At 53.8% G+C, this 16,513-nt stretch overlaps 6 protein-coding genes across 6 annotated transcripts; 4 read left to right on the top strand and 2 right to left on the bottom strand.

Moving 5' to 3' along the window:
- Positions 1-2,311: 2,311 nt before the first annotated feature.
- Positions 2,312-3,402, top strand: CTRU02_212322 (Mitochondrial carnitine carrier; the record flags this gene model as incomplete). Its single annotated transcript, XM_036727038.1, has 2 exons — positions 2,312-2,669; positions 2,738-3,402. The coding sequence occupies 2 exons, from the start codon at positions 2,312-2,314 to the stop codon at positions 3,400-3,402; spliced, it is 1,023 nt and encodes a 340-aa protein (XP_036581282.1).
- Positions 3,403-4,211: 809 nt separating this feature from the next.
- Positions 4,212-6,428, bottom strand: CTRU02_212323 (phosphoglycerate mutase family protein; the record flags this gene model as incomplete). The annotated part of the gene is made up of 2 exons (XM_036727037.1): positions 4,212-6,333; positions 6,394-6,428. The coding sequence occupies 2 exons, from the start codon at positions 6,426-6,428 to the stop codon at positions 4,212-4,214; spliced, it is 2,157 nt and encodes a 718-aa protein (XP_036581281.1).
- Positions 6,429-9,040: 2,612 nt separating this feature from the next.
- Positions 9,041-9,739, top strand: CTRU02_212324 (methyltransferase; the record flags this gene model as incomplete). The annotated part of the gene is made up of 1 exon (XM_036727036.1): positions 9,041-9,739. The coding sequence occupies one exon, from the start codon at positions 9,041-9,043 to the stop codon at positions 9,737-9,739; it is 699 nt and encodes a 232-aa protein (XP_036581280.1).
- A 601-nt stretch (positions 9,740-10,340) lies between these two features.
- Positions 10,341-11,648, top strand: CTRU02_212325 (peptidase C13 family protein; the record flags this gene model as incomplete). Its single annotated transcript, XM_036727035.2, has 2 exons — positions 10,341-10,876; positions 10,934-11,648. 2 exons carry the CDS (start codon positions 10,341-10,343, stop codon positions 11,646-11,648), a joined length of 1,251 nt encoding a protein of 416 aa, XP_036581279.2.
- An 837-nt stretch (positions 11,649-12,485) lies between these two features.
- On the top strand, positions 12,486-14,991 carry CTRU02_212326 (uncharacterized protein; the record flags this gene model as incomplete). Its single annotated transcript, XM_070205811.1, has 4 exons — positions 12,486-13,466; positions 13,524-13,956; positions 14,015-14,746; positions 14,804-14,991. The coding sequence occupies 4 exons, from the start codon at positions 12,486-12,488 to the stop codon at positions 14,989-14,991; spliced, it is 2,334 nt and encodes a 777-aa protein (XP_070060624.1).
- Positions 14,992-15,480: 489 nt separating this feature from the next.
- CTRU02_212327 (cvnh domain-containing protein) lies at positions 15,481-16,215 on the bottom strand (the record flags this gene model as incomplete). Its single annotated transcript, XM_036727033.1, has 3 exons — positions 15,481-15,686; positions 15,767-15,891; positions 15,947-16,215. The coding sequence occupies 3 exons, from the start codon at positions 16,213-16,215 to the stop codon at positions 15,481-15,483; spliced, it is 600 nt and encodes a 199-aa protein (XP_036581277.1).
- Between the last annotated feature and the right edge of the window lie 298 nt (positions 16,216-16,513).

The raw sequence follows: 16,513 nt of genomic DNA on the forward strand, positions 1-16,513 counted from the left end.
GAAAACACATCGCCAAGGAGCTTGGTGCCAATGATTATCGAGCCGGTACAGGAACAAGACGACCGCACGAAGCGGGATTAAGGGTCGTCCCTTGCGCCTATTCTATTCTTATGATATGGTGAGGAAGGTTGAAAGAGTGTGTCGCAAACGTGGAAAAAAGACGATGGTTAGTCGGAGACATAGTTTCGATGAGGCGCGGCCAACTTCTTGAACCCGCACGGGTTGGTTTGATCTATTTTTGGGGTTTCTGCTTCTTTTTCTCGTACACGTGTTGTTGGAGTCGGGGGAAAGTTACACAGAGGTACTCATATCACGGGAGGCATTGCGACGGCATTCAAAGACTTGTATGAGTAGACACACATATTGTTTTGCGCGGCAATGGAAAACTAGATACCCTTGAGGCCAAGATTTTGCACTCCACCATAGCTGCAACCAAGAGCGATGCGAAGGCCAAAAATTCCGTCGACCCGAGATCCTTCAAGGGTATGACATAAGTCAAGCAACCAAGCTCGTCACCGTCATCTCGCGTCCGCCTCGCAGCCAAATGGTTGTTCCCACCTCCGTCCGCCCGGAGCGGCGGTTGGGGGGGACTTGGCTAATGTAAGGCAAAATAAGGGAGTGTGTGGGCCAACTGTCACTCGACGTGCAGGAAAAAGGGCAGGCCTGCCTGACCAGGGGTTTTTGGTCCTGACTGGGCTGGATTGGAGAAAGGGTGAGATTTTGAGTTCACAGTCGTACCGAATCTAGCAGTTGAAGAGTTGTTGCAGGTACTGCAGAGTCAACGGTGCAGGTCGAAGCAGCAGCGGTGAACCGAGGACCAATGGCCCGTTTCCCCGCGTGGACCAGATCTCGGGGTTGTGGTGAGGCCGCTGGTGGGGGTGGAGATGACAAGATGCGCCCTGTGTCTAACAAGCAGTCTCTTGATTTGGCTGAATCCTTGTGTGGTTTTTCAAAGCGCCTGAGTAGTTTGGGGTAACGTGGGATTTGCTCTCTGAGAAATTGGATGATGTTCTGTAGTGTCTGCGTTTCTCAAAAAACATGTTGTCTCACTAAGACCCTTTGCCAAATGGGGGATTTCACATGATAATGTCGCAAGGAATTGAGTTCGTCTCATCCCTTCCCATCATTACCCATCATCCCTAAGGTACTTGGGGGTCACACGATGACAAAATGACGATGCGTGTTAGAGGTTGTAGGGGATATGGATGGGACAGACAACCAGGGTTATTCAAACAGGGAAGAGCACTGTGTGCATTCATAAAAGCCGCTGACCCAGTGCAGCAGGTATTAACATTAGCATGCGCCTCACACCAACATGTACCTGGGCCTTATCCCCCGTCCCACCGATATCGTTTGCCTTCCGCGAGGAACACGGTGCCCCAAACTTTAGCGCAGCACCCCGCTAGAAGCCAGGGCCCGCTAACCCCCCCTTCGCCCCGGACCCCAGGCGAGGTATTTGCTGGGTAGTGACAATGAGCCGAACGACCGAGGCCCGTGGGATTATTACGTGGACAGTTCTACAGCCAGAGATGGTGTTTCATTCCATCCCGCGCTGCCGGGATGAGCTCATTCGTGTTGCTGCGTGGGAAAAGGAAAAAAAAAAACGGCCCATGACGCTCTGTCCTTTTCAACCCTTAGTCAGTTGAAATACCAACTTTTAGAACATCCTAGCTGCCATATTTTGTTATTTCGATATTCGTCGCCGCAACCAGACAAATCACGAGCAAATCTGTCACTAGGACTTTTGACCCTAATAGAACGTTCATCAGTGGATCAACCAGCCGGTTACAAGTGGAGACCAGCGAATACAGACTTGCCGAGGCTCGCTGTGACGTAGCAGCTCACACGCCCCCAGCTCCCAAACCCCCGAATTGTGTGCTGTGCTGTGCGGGCAAGCATCTTTTTGGATCAAAAGGTCGAAGAGGCAGACAGACCAACAGACAAAACCTCCACGGAGTACCGACCGACGACGAAACTTTTTTGCTTCGCAGGTACAGTGGTTACATTTACGCTAATTGCGGATCTTTTCGCGCCAGGAACGGACCGCTCGGGCTTGATTCCTTCGATCCATTGAGAAGTTGCGCCAAAGCAGAAGCTAGCTGGCAGCACATATCGCGGACACGTGAATCTCCCTTTCCCCCGGACTTTTCTCCTTCCCCCCCTCCACAAACATTACCACCTCCATCTTCCACACACTCTCTCAAACTCCCCTCTCCTCTCTCCCTCATTCTCGCGAGTGTCGCCTTGAACTTTCTCAATTTCTAACCCGCCGGCTAGATTAGAAAGGAAACTAAAGACAACTCCTCCGACAATGGCGCCCTCAACTTCCCCCGAGGCCGTCAACGACAAACTCCAGTCTCTCCCGAACCCCATCGCAGACAAGATCCCTCACATACCCGAGTCTAAAGAGGAGCTCAAGGCAGATGCGAGCAAGGCCGCCTCCGGTCTCGCAACACAACTGCGCTCCTTCGCTGCGGGCGGTTTCGGTGGTCTCTGCGCCGTTGTCGTCGGCCACCCCTTCGACCTCGTCAAGGTCCGTCTGCAGACCGCCGACCGGGGCGTTTACAGCGGCGCCATCGACGTCGTAAAGAAGAGCATCGCGCGCGATGGCTTGCGACGGGGTCTGTACGCTGGCGTTTCTGCGCCGTTGGTCGGTGTCACACCAATGTGTAAGTTTCCTCCAGCACTATCGAAGATGCCCGTTTCCGAGAGCTTTTGAACTAACAAAACCCCAAAGTCGCCGTCTCGTTCTGGGGTTATGATGTAGGCAAATCACTCGTCCGCTCCACCAGCAACCCCGACGCCCCTCTCACCATCGGCCAAGTTTCGGCCGCCGGTTTCTTCTCCGCCATCCCCATGACCGCTATCACGGCCCCCTTCGAGCGCGTAAAGGTCATCCTCCAAGTCCAGTCGCAGCGCCTGCAGCCTGGCGAGAAGCCGAAATACAACGGCGGTATGGACGTTGTCCGCGGCCTCTACCGCGAGGGCGGTGTGCGCTCCGTATTCCGCGGCAGCGCCGCCACTCTTGCCCGTGACGGTCCCGGTAGTGCCGCATACTTCGCCGCCTACGAGTACATCAAGCGCCGTCTGACCCCCAAGGACCCCGTGACCGGAAAGCCGCAGGGCGAGTTGAGTCTGCTGGCCGTCACCGCCGCCGGTGCTGCCGCCGGTGTTGCCATGTGGATCCCCGTTTTCCCCGTCGACACCGTCAAGTCGCGTCTGCAGACCGCCGAGGGCAACGTCAGCATTGGAGGTGTTGTGAGGGAGGTGTACGGCAGAGGCGGCTTCAAGGCCTTCTTCCCCGGTTTCGGCCCCGCGCTGGCCAGAGCTGTGCCTGCTAATGCCGCTACCTTCCTGGGTGTCGAGCTGGCCCACCAGGCCATGAACAAGGTTTTCGGTTAAAGGAGTAGAGGAGTGGGATTCTAAAAGAGATGGAGATTGGGAGGATGGTTCTGGGATAAGGTGAAAGGTGAAAGGAGAAGAGTGAAGATGACAAAGGGCGTTCGGAGGCACGATTCCTTACACAACTATTACTTACTACTACTACCACACTATTTCTTTTTTTTCTTTTCTTTCCTACGTCACGTTGAAATAGAAGCGCGGGGGGAGGACTCGATAGTCTTTTTTCCCCCGCTGATGACATTTGCCTTATTTGTACACACACACATGATGAAAACAAAAAGAAGTCGTGTTAAGAGATGTGTTCATTCTCTCGCATTTACATAGGCTATGCTTTCGTGAAGTTTGTGTGGGGGGGAAAAAAAAAAGGAGTAGAGACGGCGTGATATACCGCTGATGGCCCCTCTCGTTCTTGACTTGAAAAAAATTCGGTTGCTAATTAAATAAAAAAAAGTATTTGTTTTGGATCTTTAATACCGCCCCTCCCCTTTCCTTACTTTTTCTGTCCCTAGTGACGACGCCATGCAAAAAAAATAACGAAGAAAAACAGAAAAGCAGAAAAAAAAGCTGAGTTGTGTGTTTGTGTGTCCTTCGCCGCCCAATGTGTTTGTGTGTCTCATCGTATCTGTATACGGTTTCGCTATGCCATGCCCTTTGCTGCTGCATTTGTACTGTCTGTCTCTCCCGTGTCGTGTCGTACGTTTCCACCAATCTCTGGCTTAGTCTACCCATTCGTCGCTCGCATGCAAATATGTTTGTATGTATGCTTCCCGGCCGTCACGTAAATTTGATTGACTGTACTTTCCATCTTCCTAAGCGCGCTCGTTGACGGTCCAGCGTCTCTTTGACGTCGTCATGTCGCGCATAATCTCCGTCTCGCCAAGCGGCCGCGGGGCTCCCCAGAGACCTCCGCCGTTTCCGAAGCTCAGCGGCGGCACCGTGTTCTCCTCCTCTGTGCCGTCGCTAGAAGTCGGGCGAGAGATCTCCTGGAACCGCAGCGGGACCTTGGTCGGACCGCCGAACTGCGCTTCTTTCTTCTCGGGCGTCGGGGGTTTGACGATCTCCGGGCCCTGCTTGGAGAGTGCGGCGAGCTTCTTCCGGTGATCGAAGTCAGGGAAGATGTCATCGTCTTCGTCCTCCTCCTCAGTGGCCGCAACCGTCGGTTCCTCCTTTGGCGTGATGGGTGACCACAGACCAACCGATAAGGTCGGCGAGGAGTTTGTAAAGCTTGTTACGCCACTGCCCACGGTGATGCCGCTGGTGTTGAGGGCCGGCGCCCGGGGGAGCGAGTACGCGTTGGCGTGAGACGTGCGGCGCATGCTTCCGAGGCTGGCGTTGGCCGAGGTGCTTCGGTTGCCCGGGAAGATGAAGGATTCGGGGTTGAAAGCGACCGGGCTCGGCGTGTAAGTCGAGTTCACAGCCGGTACGCGACCCCTCGCACCCGACTGGCCGTTCTGTGACTGGTTAGAGGCAGTGGACGGAGCCCTGGAGAGGTTGTGGGTGGAGGACGAGCTTGGCCTCAGATGGTCCGTATTCGCGAACAACTTGAGATCGTAGTACTGGTGGACTGGAATCACTCCGTCCTGAGCCAAGGGGTCCGCAACCTCTGACAGAGGCGTATCGAGGCCGGAGGGCTCTGTCTCACGGCCGGGTTTCCGGACGGCCATGGTCAACGAGGCCATTGCCACGTCCATGAGCACCGGCTGGTGGGTGATGGCACCGATCAGAGCGTTGCAGCCGGCACCGTGGGACACAAGGATAACAACGGGCTCGATGTCGTCGTCATCCTCGTCGTCGATGGCGCACTCGTTGTCGCCGTTGTGCGAGGTCTTCACCGTCTTGGTGACCATCTCGGCCGGACGCTCGGCCGTGGTGTACCAGTCTACGAGCTTCTGAACACCCTTCCTAAAGCGTTGGTGCATCGCCGTCCACTCCTCGCCGTACTTGCCTCCATCGCCCCAGTCCAGAGGGCCACGCATCGAGTCCCATTGGTAGTCAACCTGCACACAAGCGTCCCTTGCATGTGCCACGTAACCGTCAGGGATCTTCAGGTTCGGCGAGGTGGCATAGTTGGGTGTCGGAGCTACGTATCCGTCGTTCGGGTTGCCGGGCTCGGGGACCATGAAGCGAACTCGCTGGCTCGAGGAGCTGGCCGCGCTGTCCGCTCTGCTCCTGGGACGGGCGCCGGACGTGGTGGATGCGTTATCCAGACCAAGGACTGACGGCGCGTTTGAGTCGGTTGAACCGGATCGCTCGGCGCCCCTGAATTTAGGGCTGTTCCATAGCTGGCTCTGCGACTGGCCTACAGAGTTGGCATGGTGGTGGTGGTGCTCGCCGATCTGGTCGTGAACGCTAATGTTCTCCCGCCTGAGAAGATCCGCCTTTGCGCCTGCCAGCATCATGGCAGAGCCAGGGGGAGGCGTAATCATTTCAAAGTATTCGGGCGACAGCCATTCGCCTAGGAAGGCGTCGAGGCGGAGAATGGACTTTTTGACCTTCTTCTTGGGAGGCTCAGACTTTGTGTCGCCCGCATCGGTACACAACGGGTCGACTTCCTCAGACACAGAGGCCGGGAGTACGAAGGGAGAGGAGGAAGGGTTCGCACTGGGTGAAGGCATCGGGTATGAGGGGTTTCCCAGAGCAGGTGCCTGGGCAAGGCCGGCGCTGATGGCGATAGACGTCTGGACGCATCGTAGGAACGGAGAGCTGTGGAGGACGACCTTGAACTTGCGTCGCTTCTTCGCGTCGGTAGAGCTGTCGCGGCCGTTCGGGGCATTCGCATTCAGTTCGGCCTCGGCCTGGCGTAGGATGTTTGCGATGCGGACGCCGAGGGCCTTGGATTGTTGCCAGCCGCCGTAGGTCAAAGGGGGATCGTAGGGAGTTGGAGATGTAAGGTGCCACTTCTTGTCGGCGGCGTCGAGGCGTGCGCCGTGCCTAGAGTTGAAAGATCAGCCTCACGAGCAAAGACACATGCTAGAAACGAAGTGCACCAACCTGACCACGAAAATGTACGCGGGCGGGCGCCCCATGTTGCTGGCAACCACGGATGCGGATGGAGAAACGTCCACTCAGAATGCGTTTAGAAGCAGACTTGAGGTTAGGAAGAGGACCAGAGGCGTGCGTGACAGCTTTAGCGAAGAAAGAAAACGGACGAAGGGTCAAATAACGGCTGCAGGGACTTGTGGCTAGAGAGATGCCTCCTACCACTCAGACAAGCTAAGGGATCAGATGGCTTAGACGGGCCAAATAAGCTTCGGCCGGGGCGGAAGACGACGAAGCGCGAGGTAGCGAAGGGCGGGCCAGGGACCGTCCGAGGTGAGGCGGCAATGTTGGTAAAAATCGAGGGTGCCGCTGACGCTTTGGAAACCCGAGTGGTTTGGTTTACCGGGCTTTAGTAGAAATCAGAGCGGTATGAAAGGTATGATGTATTTGAGAAAAAGACGAGACAGAAGTAGAGGCAAAGGAAGTAGCGGGAAGCGGGTAGCGGCAGAAATTAGATTTCATACATAATGGGTACCTGCGAGTTTTGGGTCGGTCATCCGGTGTTTGAGAGCCCCTCTCTCCGACCAGCGGGCCACCGACTTCGCAAGCGCTAAAAGCGACTGGGAATGGGGACCTGAACCTGGGCTGGGTTGGATGGAGACCCTGTTTGGACCCAGAATCGGGTCGGTCAACCGTCGGTGGAGGGACAGTGTCGTGGAGAATATTTTCGGTAGCGCGCAGAGGGGAGGGGGAGGGGAACATGGGCAAGGTGGGAGTTATAATTGCGATCGGATCCCTTAAGGAGTTGTTGCTATGTAAAGCGCAAGCAAGGGTTTGACTGGTTTAGGCTCAGCACAGAGCAAATGGGCTAGGTTCTGGCCCTGGGTATACTGTTTGGGGCTGTACTATGTATGGTTTTTTTGGATGTGCTAAGGTATGTAAGTGATGTGATGTGATGGTATGTGCGGCGTGTTCCTCAGGGAGAGCAACGATGCCTGCTTGGGAATCAGACCTGGGCCCCCAAGAGTCAGAAGGCCGGCCAAGGGCCACAGGTGCAGGGCTGCGCGGGGCAGTTCTTTTTTTATATTTTTTATTTTTTATCTTATTCTTTTAATTTTTTTTATCTTGTTTTCCTTTTCCTCTTCCCCTCTGTCTACTATGATGATGCAAGGACCAGGGTTGCCAGATGGGCACAAGTTTGGGTTGGTTCAGTCTGGCTTTGGGCGAATCCACCCGTCAGAGGCGTCAAGGATCGCAGGCAGTGGTCCAATGGTGGTATGTTGTCGTTGGAGCTGGGAGCGATGCGGCGAGTGACAGGCTGGGAGGTCACTGCTAACTCTTAAGGAGGGGGGGAGATCACTCGCCTCCGCTACTGTTTATTACCGGAGCTTCCTGCAGCACCGGCAGAGGGGGGAGCGAGACAGGGGTGGTGCTTGCTGTTATGCCAGGCGCGTCAGCCGTTGGAGTTCTTGCAAAGACTTGCCTACACCTCGGCCGCTTGGACTACGGGTTGCAGCGGGTTACTGTGTGCAATGTTACGTACTGAGTAATTAGTACTTGACTTGGGTACCTTATTATGTTTGATTCCATCTGTTTAAAAATTCTCTGCCCCATCCCCATGCGGGTGGATTGGCGAAGACTCATCTCTCTTCTTTGTGCATGTGATTCTCCCCCTCATTTTTAGCGTCATTACCGCACGTGGGCGGTCAAGAACAAATAAAAAAAGATAATATCAGCCGGTGATTAAAACACCAGATGCGCTCCTCAGGGTTAAGCTTAAGTAATCATACTTTTTTCGTCCCGGGGACCCTTCCATCTCTTCCCACCTTCTGTGAGTTTTCCTGTCAACTCTCAACTTTTCCGTGCAGGCCCAAAGTCATTCCATCTATACTAAGGCGGAAATCACATTCTCCGCGGGGTTTTTTCTCATTTAGCTCCCTCAAAGTCTTGGCTTTGTACGTCGTGAGCTCAACTGTAAATTCCTGCTTCTGGCATTTGTAGAACGAAATAGTACCCGCCATCACATGATGGTGACGCAACATGTCAACGTGAAAAGCCCAGTTTGACATGTTGCTGAACGAAATATGCGACGGCGGCTCTCATCTCGGACTTGTATGCTCCGAGCTTGCCTGGCAGACCCAGCAGGCAGACAGTCTAGACCTTCCTGCCGCCCTCCTTCTTGCTCTTCACTGACCCAGTCTCCACGTCCTCCACCCCGAATGTTTATCTTCATCCCATGTGGTAGTATACGTGTGGTACGGTACCAACGGTATGGGGAAATCTCACTAGCCACACCACTGCTAACCTTATAACAGGCATTGTAGTGGCCCGTGCAGGACAGCATCCCTTCTAACTGGAGTCTCCCTGGGAGCTCGACTAGGGGCCCCCTCCCCTCCCCAGTTACTGTAGTAATAGTGTATTACCTAGTATATCTTACACCTCCATCCTGCATCATCCTGTTCATCGGCAAGTGAGTCAATTGCGTTTGCTCCCTTTTCCATGCAAAGTGCTTCAGAAGGTAGCTTGGTGAAAAAAGTTTAATACACAAGAGCATCAGGAAGACAGAAAGTACTCAAATAGTCTCAAACCAAATCAGTCAAGCAAGCAAGCAAGCAAGCAAGCAAACAATCAGTCCCTCAATCACTCAATCAATCGCATCATGGCAGCACTCCCGGAGGACCAGCAAGTCGATGTCATCCCAGACCACCTCAAAACCCGTATTAAGGAATCTTATGATGCCATCGCTCCGGAGTATAATGAATGGACCGCTCAGCATTCAGTCCTTCGTCTCGAGTATCTCGAAAAGCTAATTGAGAAGCTCCTCAGTGCGAAGCCGCTCTCGGGGCAGATGTCCCTTGTTCTTGAGCTCGGCTGCGGCAGCGGCGTTCCTGTCACCGATAGGCTTCTCACGACCCCGGATGTTTTCGTGACTGCCAACGATCTATCGAGCACCCAGATCAAGCTGGCCAAGGAAAACCTCGCCAAACATGGCACTGACCGCATCTCGTTTGTTGAGGGTGACATGATGGGCCTTGAATTTTCCGAAGGCTCCTTCGATGCTATCCTGGGCATGTACAGCGTTATCCACCTGCCGCGTGAGGAGCAGAGTGAGATGATTCGACGCATGGCTAAATGGCTGAAGCCTGGTGGCCTGCTGCTCGTCAATTTTTCCGCCGAAAACATGCCTGGTCTCGTCATGGAGAAATGGCTGCATGAGAAGGGCTGGATGTACTGGAGCGGCTGGGGTGCTGAGGAGACCACGGACAAGATTAAGGACGCAGGGCTCAAGGTCATTCTCAACGACGTGGTGCAAGATGAGGTAGATGCTGCCTTCTTGTGGATTCTTGCAATCAAATGAGAAGCCCGCCCTATGTCACTTGTTACCTCATTATAAAGATGCCAACATTAGAAGTGGATTGTTTGGAAGGCGCCGGAACGGTTTACATGGCTTTGGACGAGGGTGGTCCCCTCCAAAATGACCCCCTCAAAGTTCGATAGATTGCTCATGTATAATGATTCAAATAAAAGTCGAGTGTCTTACGCTTTTTTCCATCTCGAATGAAGTTTGGGATACTCCCGGACACATCTCTCCTCTCTAAAATCCTTTCGTATTTTAATTGCTCAAACCATCGTATCGGTGCCGTCGCACAGATCTTCCCAAAGAGTACGTAGCTTCGATCTTGTGGAGGGAGAACCTGGCGGGCCCGGATTTCAGCTCATCGTGGGGCAATGGCCCGTGTGGTGGCTAACAATCGACCGGGCTGACTAAGGTCGGGTACCTTACTGTAGTGTTTGTCAGGATGCAGCTCCATGGTGCTGCCCCTTACCAAGCCAACTGCCTGCCTACAACATCAACTTCAATTCACCACAGTCCCTTTGCCGCCCTTGATATACCCCCTATAACCTTTTTTAATTCTTTCTTTTTCCCCAGAAGTACTTCGACAACCGCCTGCGCCGTCATGAAGCTGTCGCGCCTCTTGCAATTGCCAGTCCTGCTGGCGGCCTCGACGCTGGCCCCCGCGGTCCTCGCCGAACACACGAGCAACTGGGCTGTCCTCGTCTGCACCTCGCGCTTCTGGTTCAACTACCGCCACCTCGCCAATGTCCTCTCCATCTATCGCACTGTCAAGCGTCTTGGCATCCCCGACTCACAAATCATTCTCATGCTGCCCGATGACATGGCCTGCAACCCGCGCAACGCCTTCCCCGGAACCGTCTACAGCAACTCGGACCGCGCCGTGGACCTGTATGGAGACAACATCGAAGTCGACTACCGCGGCTATGAGGTTACGGTGGAGAATTTCATCCGTCTGCTGACAGACCGCGTCGGCGATGAGATGCCTCGCAGTAAGCGCCTCTTGACGGATGACCGCAGCAATATCTTGGTATACATGACGGGCCACGGTGGCAACGAATTTTTGAAGTTCCAGGATGCGGAGGAAATTGGTGCTTTTGACTTGGCGGATGCTTTCGAGCAGATGTGGGAAAAGAAGAGGTAGGGGAACAGTCTCTTGCAACAATTGCGGGACAATATGCTAACGATTTGATTTAGATACCACGAAATCCTCTTCATGATCGATACCTGCCAAGCGAACACGATGTACAGCAAGCTTTACTCTCCCAACATCATCGCGACCGGCTCTTCCGAGCTCGACCAGTCCTCTTACTCTCACCACGCCGACAACGACGTCGGAGTCGCAGTCATCGACCGCTACACCTACTACAACCTCGAGTTCCTCGAATCCCAGGTCCAGGACCTGAGCTCCAAGAAGACGGTCGGCGAGCTCTTCGACAGCTACACATACGAGAAGATCCACTCTAATGCCGGCGTGCGCTACGACCTGTTCCGCGGCGGTGCCGACGCCGCCCGCAGCCGTCGCATCACCGACTTTTTTGGTAATGTGCAGAATGTCGAGGTTGATGGGGTCAAGAACATGGTACTTGACGAGGAGCTGCTGGAGCTGAGCCAGAAAATCGCTGCATTGAAGCGGAGAGCCGACGAGGCGGACGCTGCGGCGAAGAACGCGACTCTCGCTGAGATGGCCAAGGGTGAGGCACCCAAGGCGAGGACTCAGACTAAGCGGGTGCAGATGGCCAAGCCTTTGACGAACGACAACTGGTGGGCAAAGAAGCTTATTGGCGCCACAGCGCTGGCTGGATGTGCTATGCTGTGGGCTCTCGGAGCATACCTTGAGGCCCCGAAGAAGGTGGACGATGAGACCAAGAAGACAACTGGGCTGAATGGCCATGCGCCAGTCAAGGCATAACTGTTGTCTGTTGTCTTGCACATTATGCTATATTCAATTTGTATGAACTGCATCCACAGCCAGGCGTTTCTTGGGACAGGGAAAGGACCACAGCTCGGTCGAGCACATGTTTTTATGTTTGTTTTTATGAACGAATTTCCGTATATCACGTAACCAATATCTCTGACCAATGGGAATGGGGGTTATACTATTATTATTATGGAAAAAACTACCTTGTGTCGTGCCATCCGTGAATGTTCAGTTAATGTTGATACTGTGGGTGTTTATCCGGAGTATTTCCATTTGGGGCCGTTCCCCAGCTCACCGAAACCTTCACCGAAGTTTTCCACTCCCAAAAAACTTGCCCCAGTGTTTGATCAGAAAGCCGGCTTTAGAACCTCCCTCCCACCACGATATAATCTGCTACATGGAGGGCCGTCAAGGTCAAATCTCATATCAAAATGGATAAGGTCAAGGTCAGTGTAGTTGATTCGTTCCGTAATTGCATTTTCTCGTCTGCTTTTCCTTCTGGCGCAGAGTCCATGGTCCTTTGCCTGACCTCATGAGAAGTGACATCTCTTGCTCACGGTCTTCCTGCCAATGTTTGGGCTACTTCTCCTCTGTCGTCACTATAGATTGTAGAATTTACCTTGAGATGGATAAAATGTTCATTGTCGCTGCGCCATATACCCTTGACTACTACAGTCCCCCCTCCACCTCACTCATGTGAGCCTTCCTTGTCTGTGTGGTTTCAGTGAACGGCAAGTACAGCAAGCTCGAATAGGCAGTTTCAAGGCAGACTTTCATGCCATGATCCGCTGTAAACTCAGGACATTGGGGCTCTCTCGGGCTAAGGCAATGGACGACCTCGACATCCTTGCAAATGCACTCTTACCCGCAGACGACTTGCTGACAATATCTCCGAGTCACCAGATTCCCCCCCTCAAGACTCTAACTCTTAAATCCCGGCCCCTCACCAGCCACGCACTCGCCTTCTCCTGCGACGCTGAACTCGCAGTCGCAGCCGACGACTCTGTCCACGTCTTCCTCCCAGAGTTCCCGTCAGCAGAAGAACCATCCGCACCAACACCGGCCCCTGCAGCGGACGACAACGCCCTCGCAGCGGAAAGCGGCCCAGCTTCGGTCCTTGCCGCCGCAGCGGCCGCGGCCAAGAATGGCGAAAAGATCTCCCGGCAACAGTACTACACTTACATCCTCCGCATCCCGACATCTCGGAAACCCGATCCGCGCATGAACGCCGCGCTGTTTGCCGCCCAGGGTATCACCGTGCCGTCATATGACGACGACTGGGCTGCTTCGGGAGGGGACGACCCTGCCTCTGCATTCGAAGGCGTTGGGTCCGGCACGGTGACTGGGTACGGGGCGTCGCTGAACCAAGTTGTCGCAGTGGAATGGTCCCCTAGTGGCGTCGGGCGTAATTTGCGTGCCGTCCTGGCTGTGATGCTCACTAACGGTGCCCTCATCGTCATCGGCGAAGGTGATGGCGGTGGTGCCATTGATCTAGGTGCGCGGATGAGGAACTTTAGGGACTGGAGGATCCTCTGGGGTATCGGAGCCAACATTCCGCTTCCTGATGCTAACAGCGACGATGGAGCGTACCTCCCCAAGGACAAGATCCGGTCGTTCGCATGGGCACGGAGAATCGAGACTGGCAGAGCGATGTTGGCGTATTCTACGGATGAAGAGGAGGTTGTGGTATTAAGCATACAGTATTACCTCCCTAGTGGGAAAGACGATAGCTCGGACGCCGGATCTTACGTATGGGAGGTGGAGGAAGTTGCACGGTTTGACGGACGGGGACCGCATCCCACCCCAGGTGTAGGTATCATGATGATTGCTATTCTGTTCGTAAAGTATGCTGACAAACATATCTAGATTATGGATCCGGATTACGTGCCATACACCTCCGCCTTCTCGGTAAAGTGGTCCCCGTGGCTCCTGACAGAGAGCACAAGGACGGCCATCATCTCTTACTGTGCGCGTAACTACGTCGGCTTCCGACGCATCACGATTCCTCGGGACTGGAATCGCGGTGAGGGTCTCGAGGTTTGCTTGGAAGAGACGGATTTGACGGGCTTCTGCGCCCACCTCGCTTCGGACGCCTTCGTCGAGTGGGAAGACGCCGTTTGGGATCGCGATGAAGCCAAGGTCTGCCGAGGCGTCATCGCAAGTCCTTTCAAGGCACTGCCGTTCCAAGTTGCACTCAATGCACCACAAGGGACGGCGAAGGAGGGCCATGACACAAGTGTCTGTGGCACGACATACCCCAAGGATACTACCTCCTTGGATGCTACGAATCCTATATCGGGTAAGTTCTTGGTCTATTTTTCCATCTTTCTGGGCAAAGTATTGACGAGGTGGTCAAGGTCTGGTGATTCATTCTCCTGACATGTCGAAACCAACAAAAGCCCCTTCTTACTCGCTTGTCCGCCTCTCAGCCACGGCGACAAACGACAACTGGTTTCAACAGAATGCTGCCGAGGCATCCTCGGATGCTCTTCCCAAATGGGCCGAGACCATCTCTTCCACGGTCAAATTATCCGTCCCCGTCGCAATGCTGGGTCGCGGAGGTACTGCAGCGGTGGGGGATGCCGAGTCCGTCGCATCAGATAGTTCTGATTCCGATGACGATGACTTTGACTTGCCGGAAGATGCGGGCGAGCAGATTCACCCTTATAGAGTTAGACTGTGGGGCTTGACAGTATCGCCAGCTGGAGGGGTCAGCGCAGTGCTGATGTCGCAGCACAGCACGCAGCAGCCGGAGAAGTCCATCAAGACGAGAGTCATGTTTGGCGGTCAGGTCATGGCGTCTGCTCCATCGTCTGCGGACCAGATGGACGTGGACGGGGACGATAGACGGAGGGAGAGACCACCATTTTGGGATCACCTAAGTACCGAGGCCAAGATGTGGGATTGGATGTACGGTGCCGGACCTGCCGTCCCTGGAACCCTCGTATCTGACGGAGATGCGAGCGTTCGTGATGTCTCTTTGAAGGAGAATCTTCAAGAGGTCAAGGTAAAGCAGCGGTGCGTGTTTTGTCAGACGTCTCTGAGGGAGCTTGGGAAGGAGTCAATTTGTGAGATGGGGCATATCTTTGGTAAGTGCCCTTGCCTAGTTTCTTGTTGAGGAAGAGATTTGAACTGACGTCGAACAGCCACTTGTGCCGCTACTGGCCTCGCCATTCTTGCACCTGGTATCTCAAGGGCGTGTGCTGTCTGCGGATTGCGTTGTCTGGTGGCGAAAGAGGTTGTCAAGATTGCGCAGGAACATCTTGGTCCGGATGCCAAGATTGACGCCTCGGAGCAAGTTTGCGGTGGGTGCGGCGGAAAGTTTGTTGTGTAACGGGATTGATGTAGGGACAAGCTAGGTAGGGAAGGCGCTGGAGGTTAACTGACTTGATTAGGACATGTCACGCTGCTTATAGACGGTTAGACAAAGCGATCTGCAGTTTGCTGTACATCTTTTGATCTTAGTCATGCCGTTTGAAATTACATAGCGATGGTTAGAAGGCAAGGACCTGACGTGCTGTATCCCTGTTTTGATTACAATGAAGGAGGGAGCTGTCATTGCCAACTCGTGATATGTTTAGACAAACAAATTTGTTTCACTTGGGAGCACATGGGTTGATCCAGCTACGAAATGTCAAGGGTGTGTATGACGCCCGTTTTCATTGCTGGATGGCCAACTGCCAATGTGTCTATCTAGCTCGTTTGACGAACCCAGTCCATCCAATCCACCAATGACCCAAGACTGCCAGGCTTAAAGTCAGCCTCACAAGTCCACACTTGATATCCACTAAACATGAAGACTGTACGTCGCCCCTGTTCCGCTTTATATGTTGCGGAAGCGGCGGTTATCAGAGCCAAGGGTGTACGGCTTGGACTTGGCTCCGGAGATGGCCTCAATGGCGGGGCCGTCAAGAATGTTAGAGGCAGAATCCTCTGAGCGCTTGTTGACGCCGACCGGGTGGATGGGAATCTTGTGGCCGTCGGCCTTGTAGCAGCCAATGACGCCGTCGTAGTTCCAAATGCCCTCGGCTGCAAGCATAAACCTATCAGTCACAGGCCAACAAGGGAAGAAGGGGAATAAATTGAGAGAGAGAGGGGAAAAAACTTACAGAGGTTGATTTCGGCATGCTCGTTGGTCTTCTTGCCCTTGCCGAAACACATGCAGGTCATGACGACAGGGTCAGAGTTGGACTTGCGCTCTTTGATGCGGCACAGCTGGCAATCGAAGTTGCCCCTATAACTTCGTTAGTATATGAAGAGTGAGTCTTTGAGGGAGGATCTCGACTGACTGGTAAGACCAGAACATGTTGCCGTCGACGTTGACGATGCATTCCTTGAGGTTCAGCCAAGTGTACACCTTGGTGCCGTGGCGGTCCTCGCAGGTGGCCTCGAGAACGGCCTTGGTGACGTCGTGAGAGCCGTCACTGAGCTGAACGTGCTTATTGATGTTGAAGTCAGAGCAGGATTTTTGCATACAGTCGGACTCAGCAGGGCAATCCTTGGCGACGGCCAGGGAAGCCGCGAGGGTCATGAGAGCGGCGAGACTGAGGGCCTTCATGGTTGCAATTGAGTGTTGGCAGGTTTTCTGAGTATAATGGGAGGATGTGAAGAGAGAATAGTCTGTCGAGAAAGAAAGAGGTGGTTTTGAGGGTTATGAATGGAGAGTGTGAATGGGAAAATACGCAACATTTCAGAAAAAAGGAGGAGTCGGTGTTGAACGGCTTGAAGGGTGGACGGCCTCAAACGTCTTTGCACGTGACGCAGGGTGTTTTCGTATGCTATGAGGTGAATAAGTCTCAAGCAAGATGGGAAGGAAGCGTGATTGATGTGGATAAAGAAGGAGTGACTTGCTTTGT

Source organism: Colletotrichum truncatum, assembly GCF_014235925.2.
Source record: "Colletotrichum truncatum strain CMES1059 chromosome Unknown Contig_0008, whole genome shotgun sequence".
NCBI classification, from domain to species: Eukaryota; Fungi; Ascomycota; class Sordariomycetes; order Glomerellales; family Glomerellaceae; genus Colletotrichum; species Colletotrichum truncatum.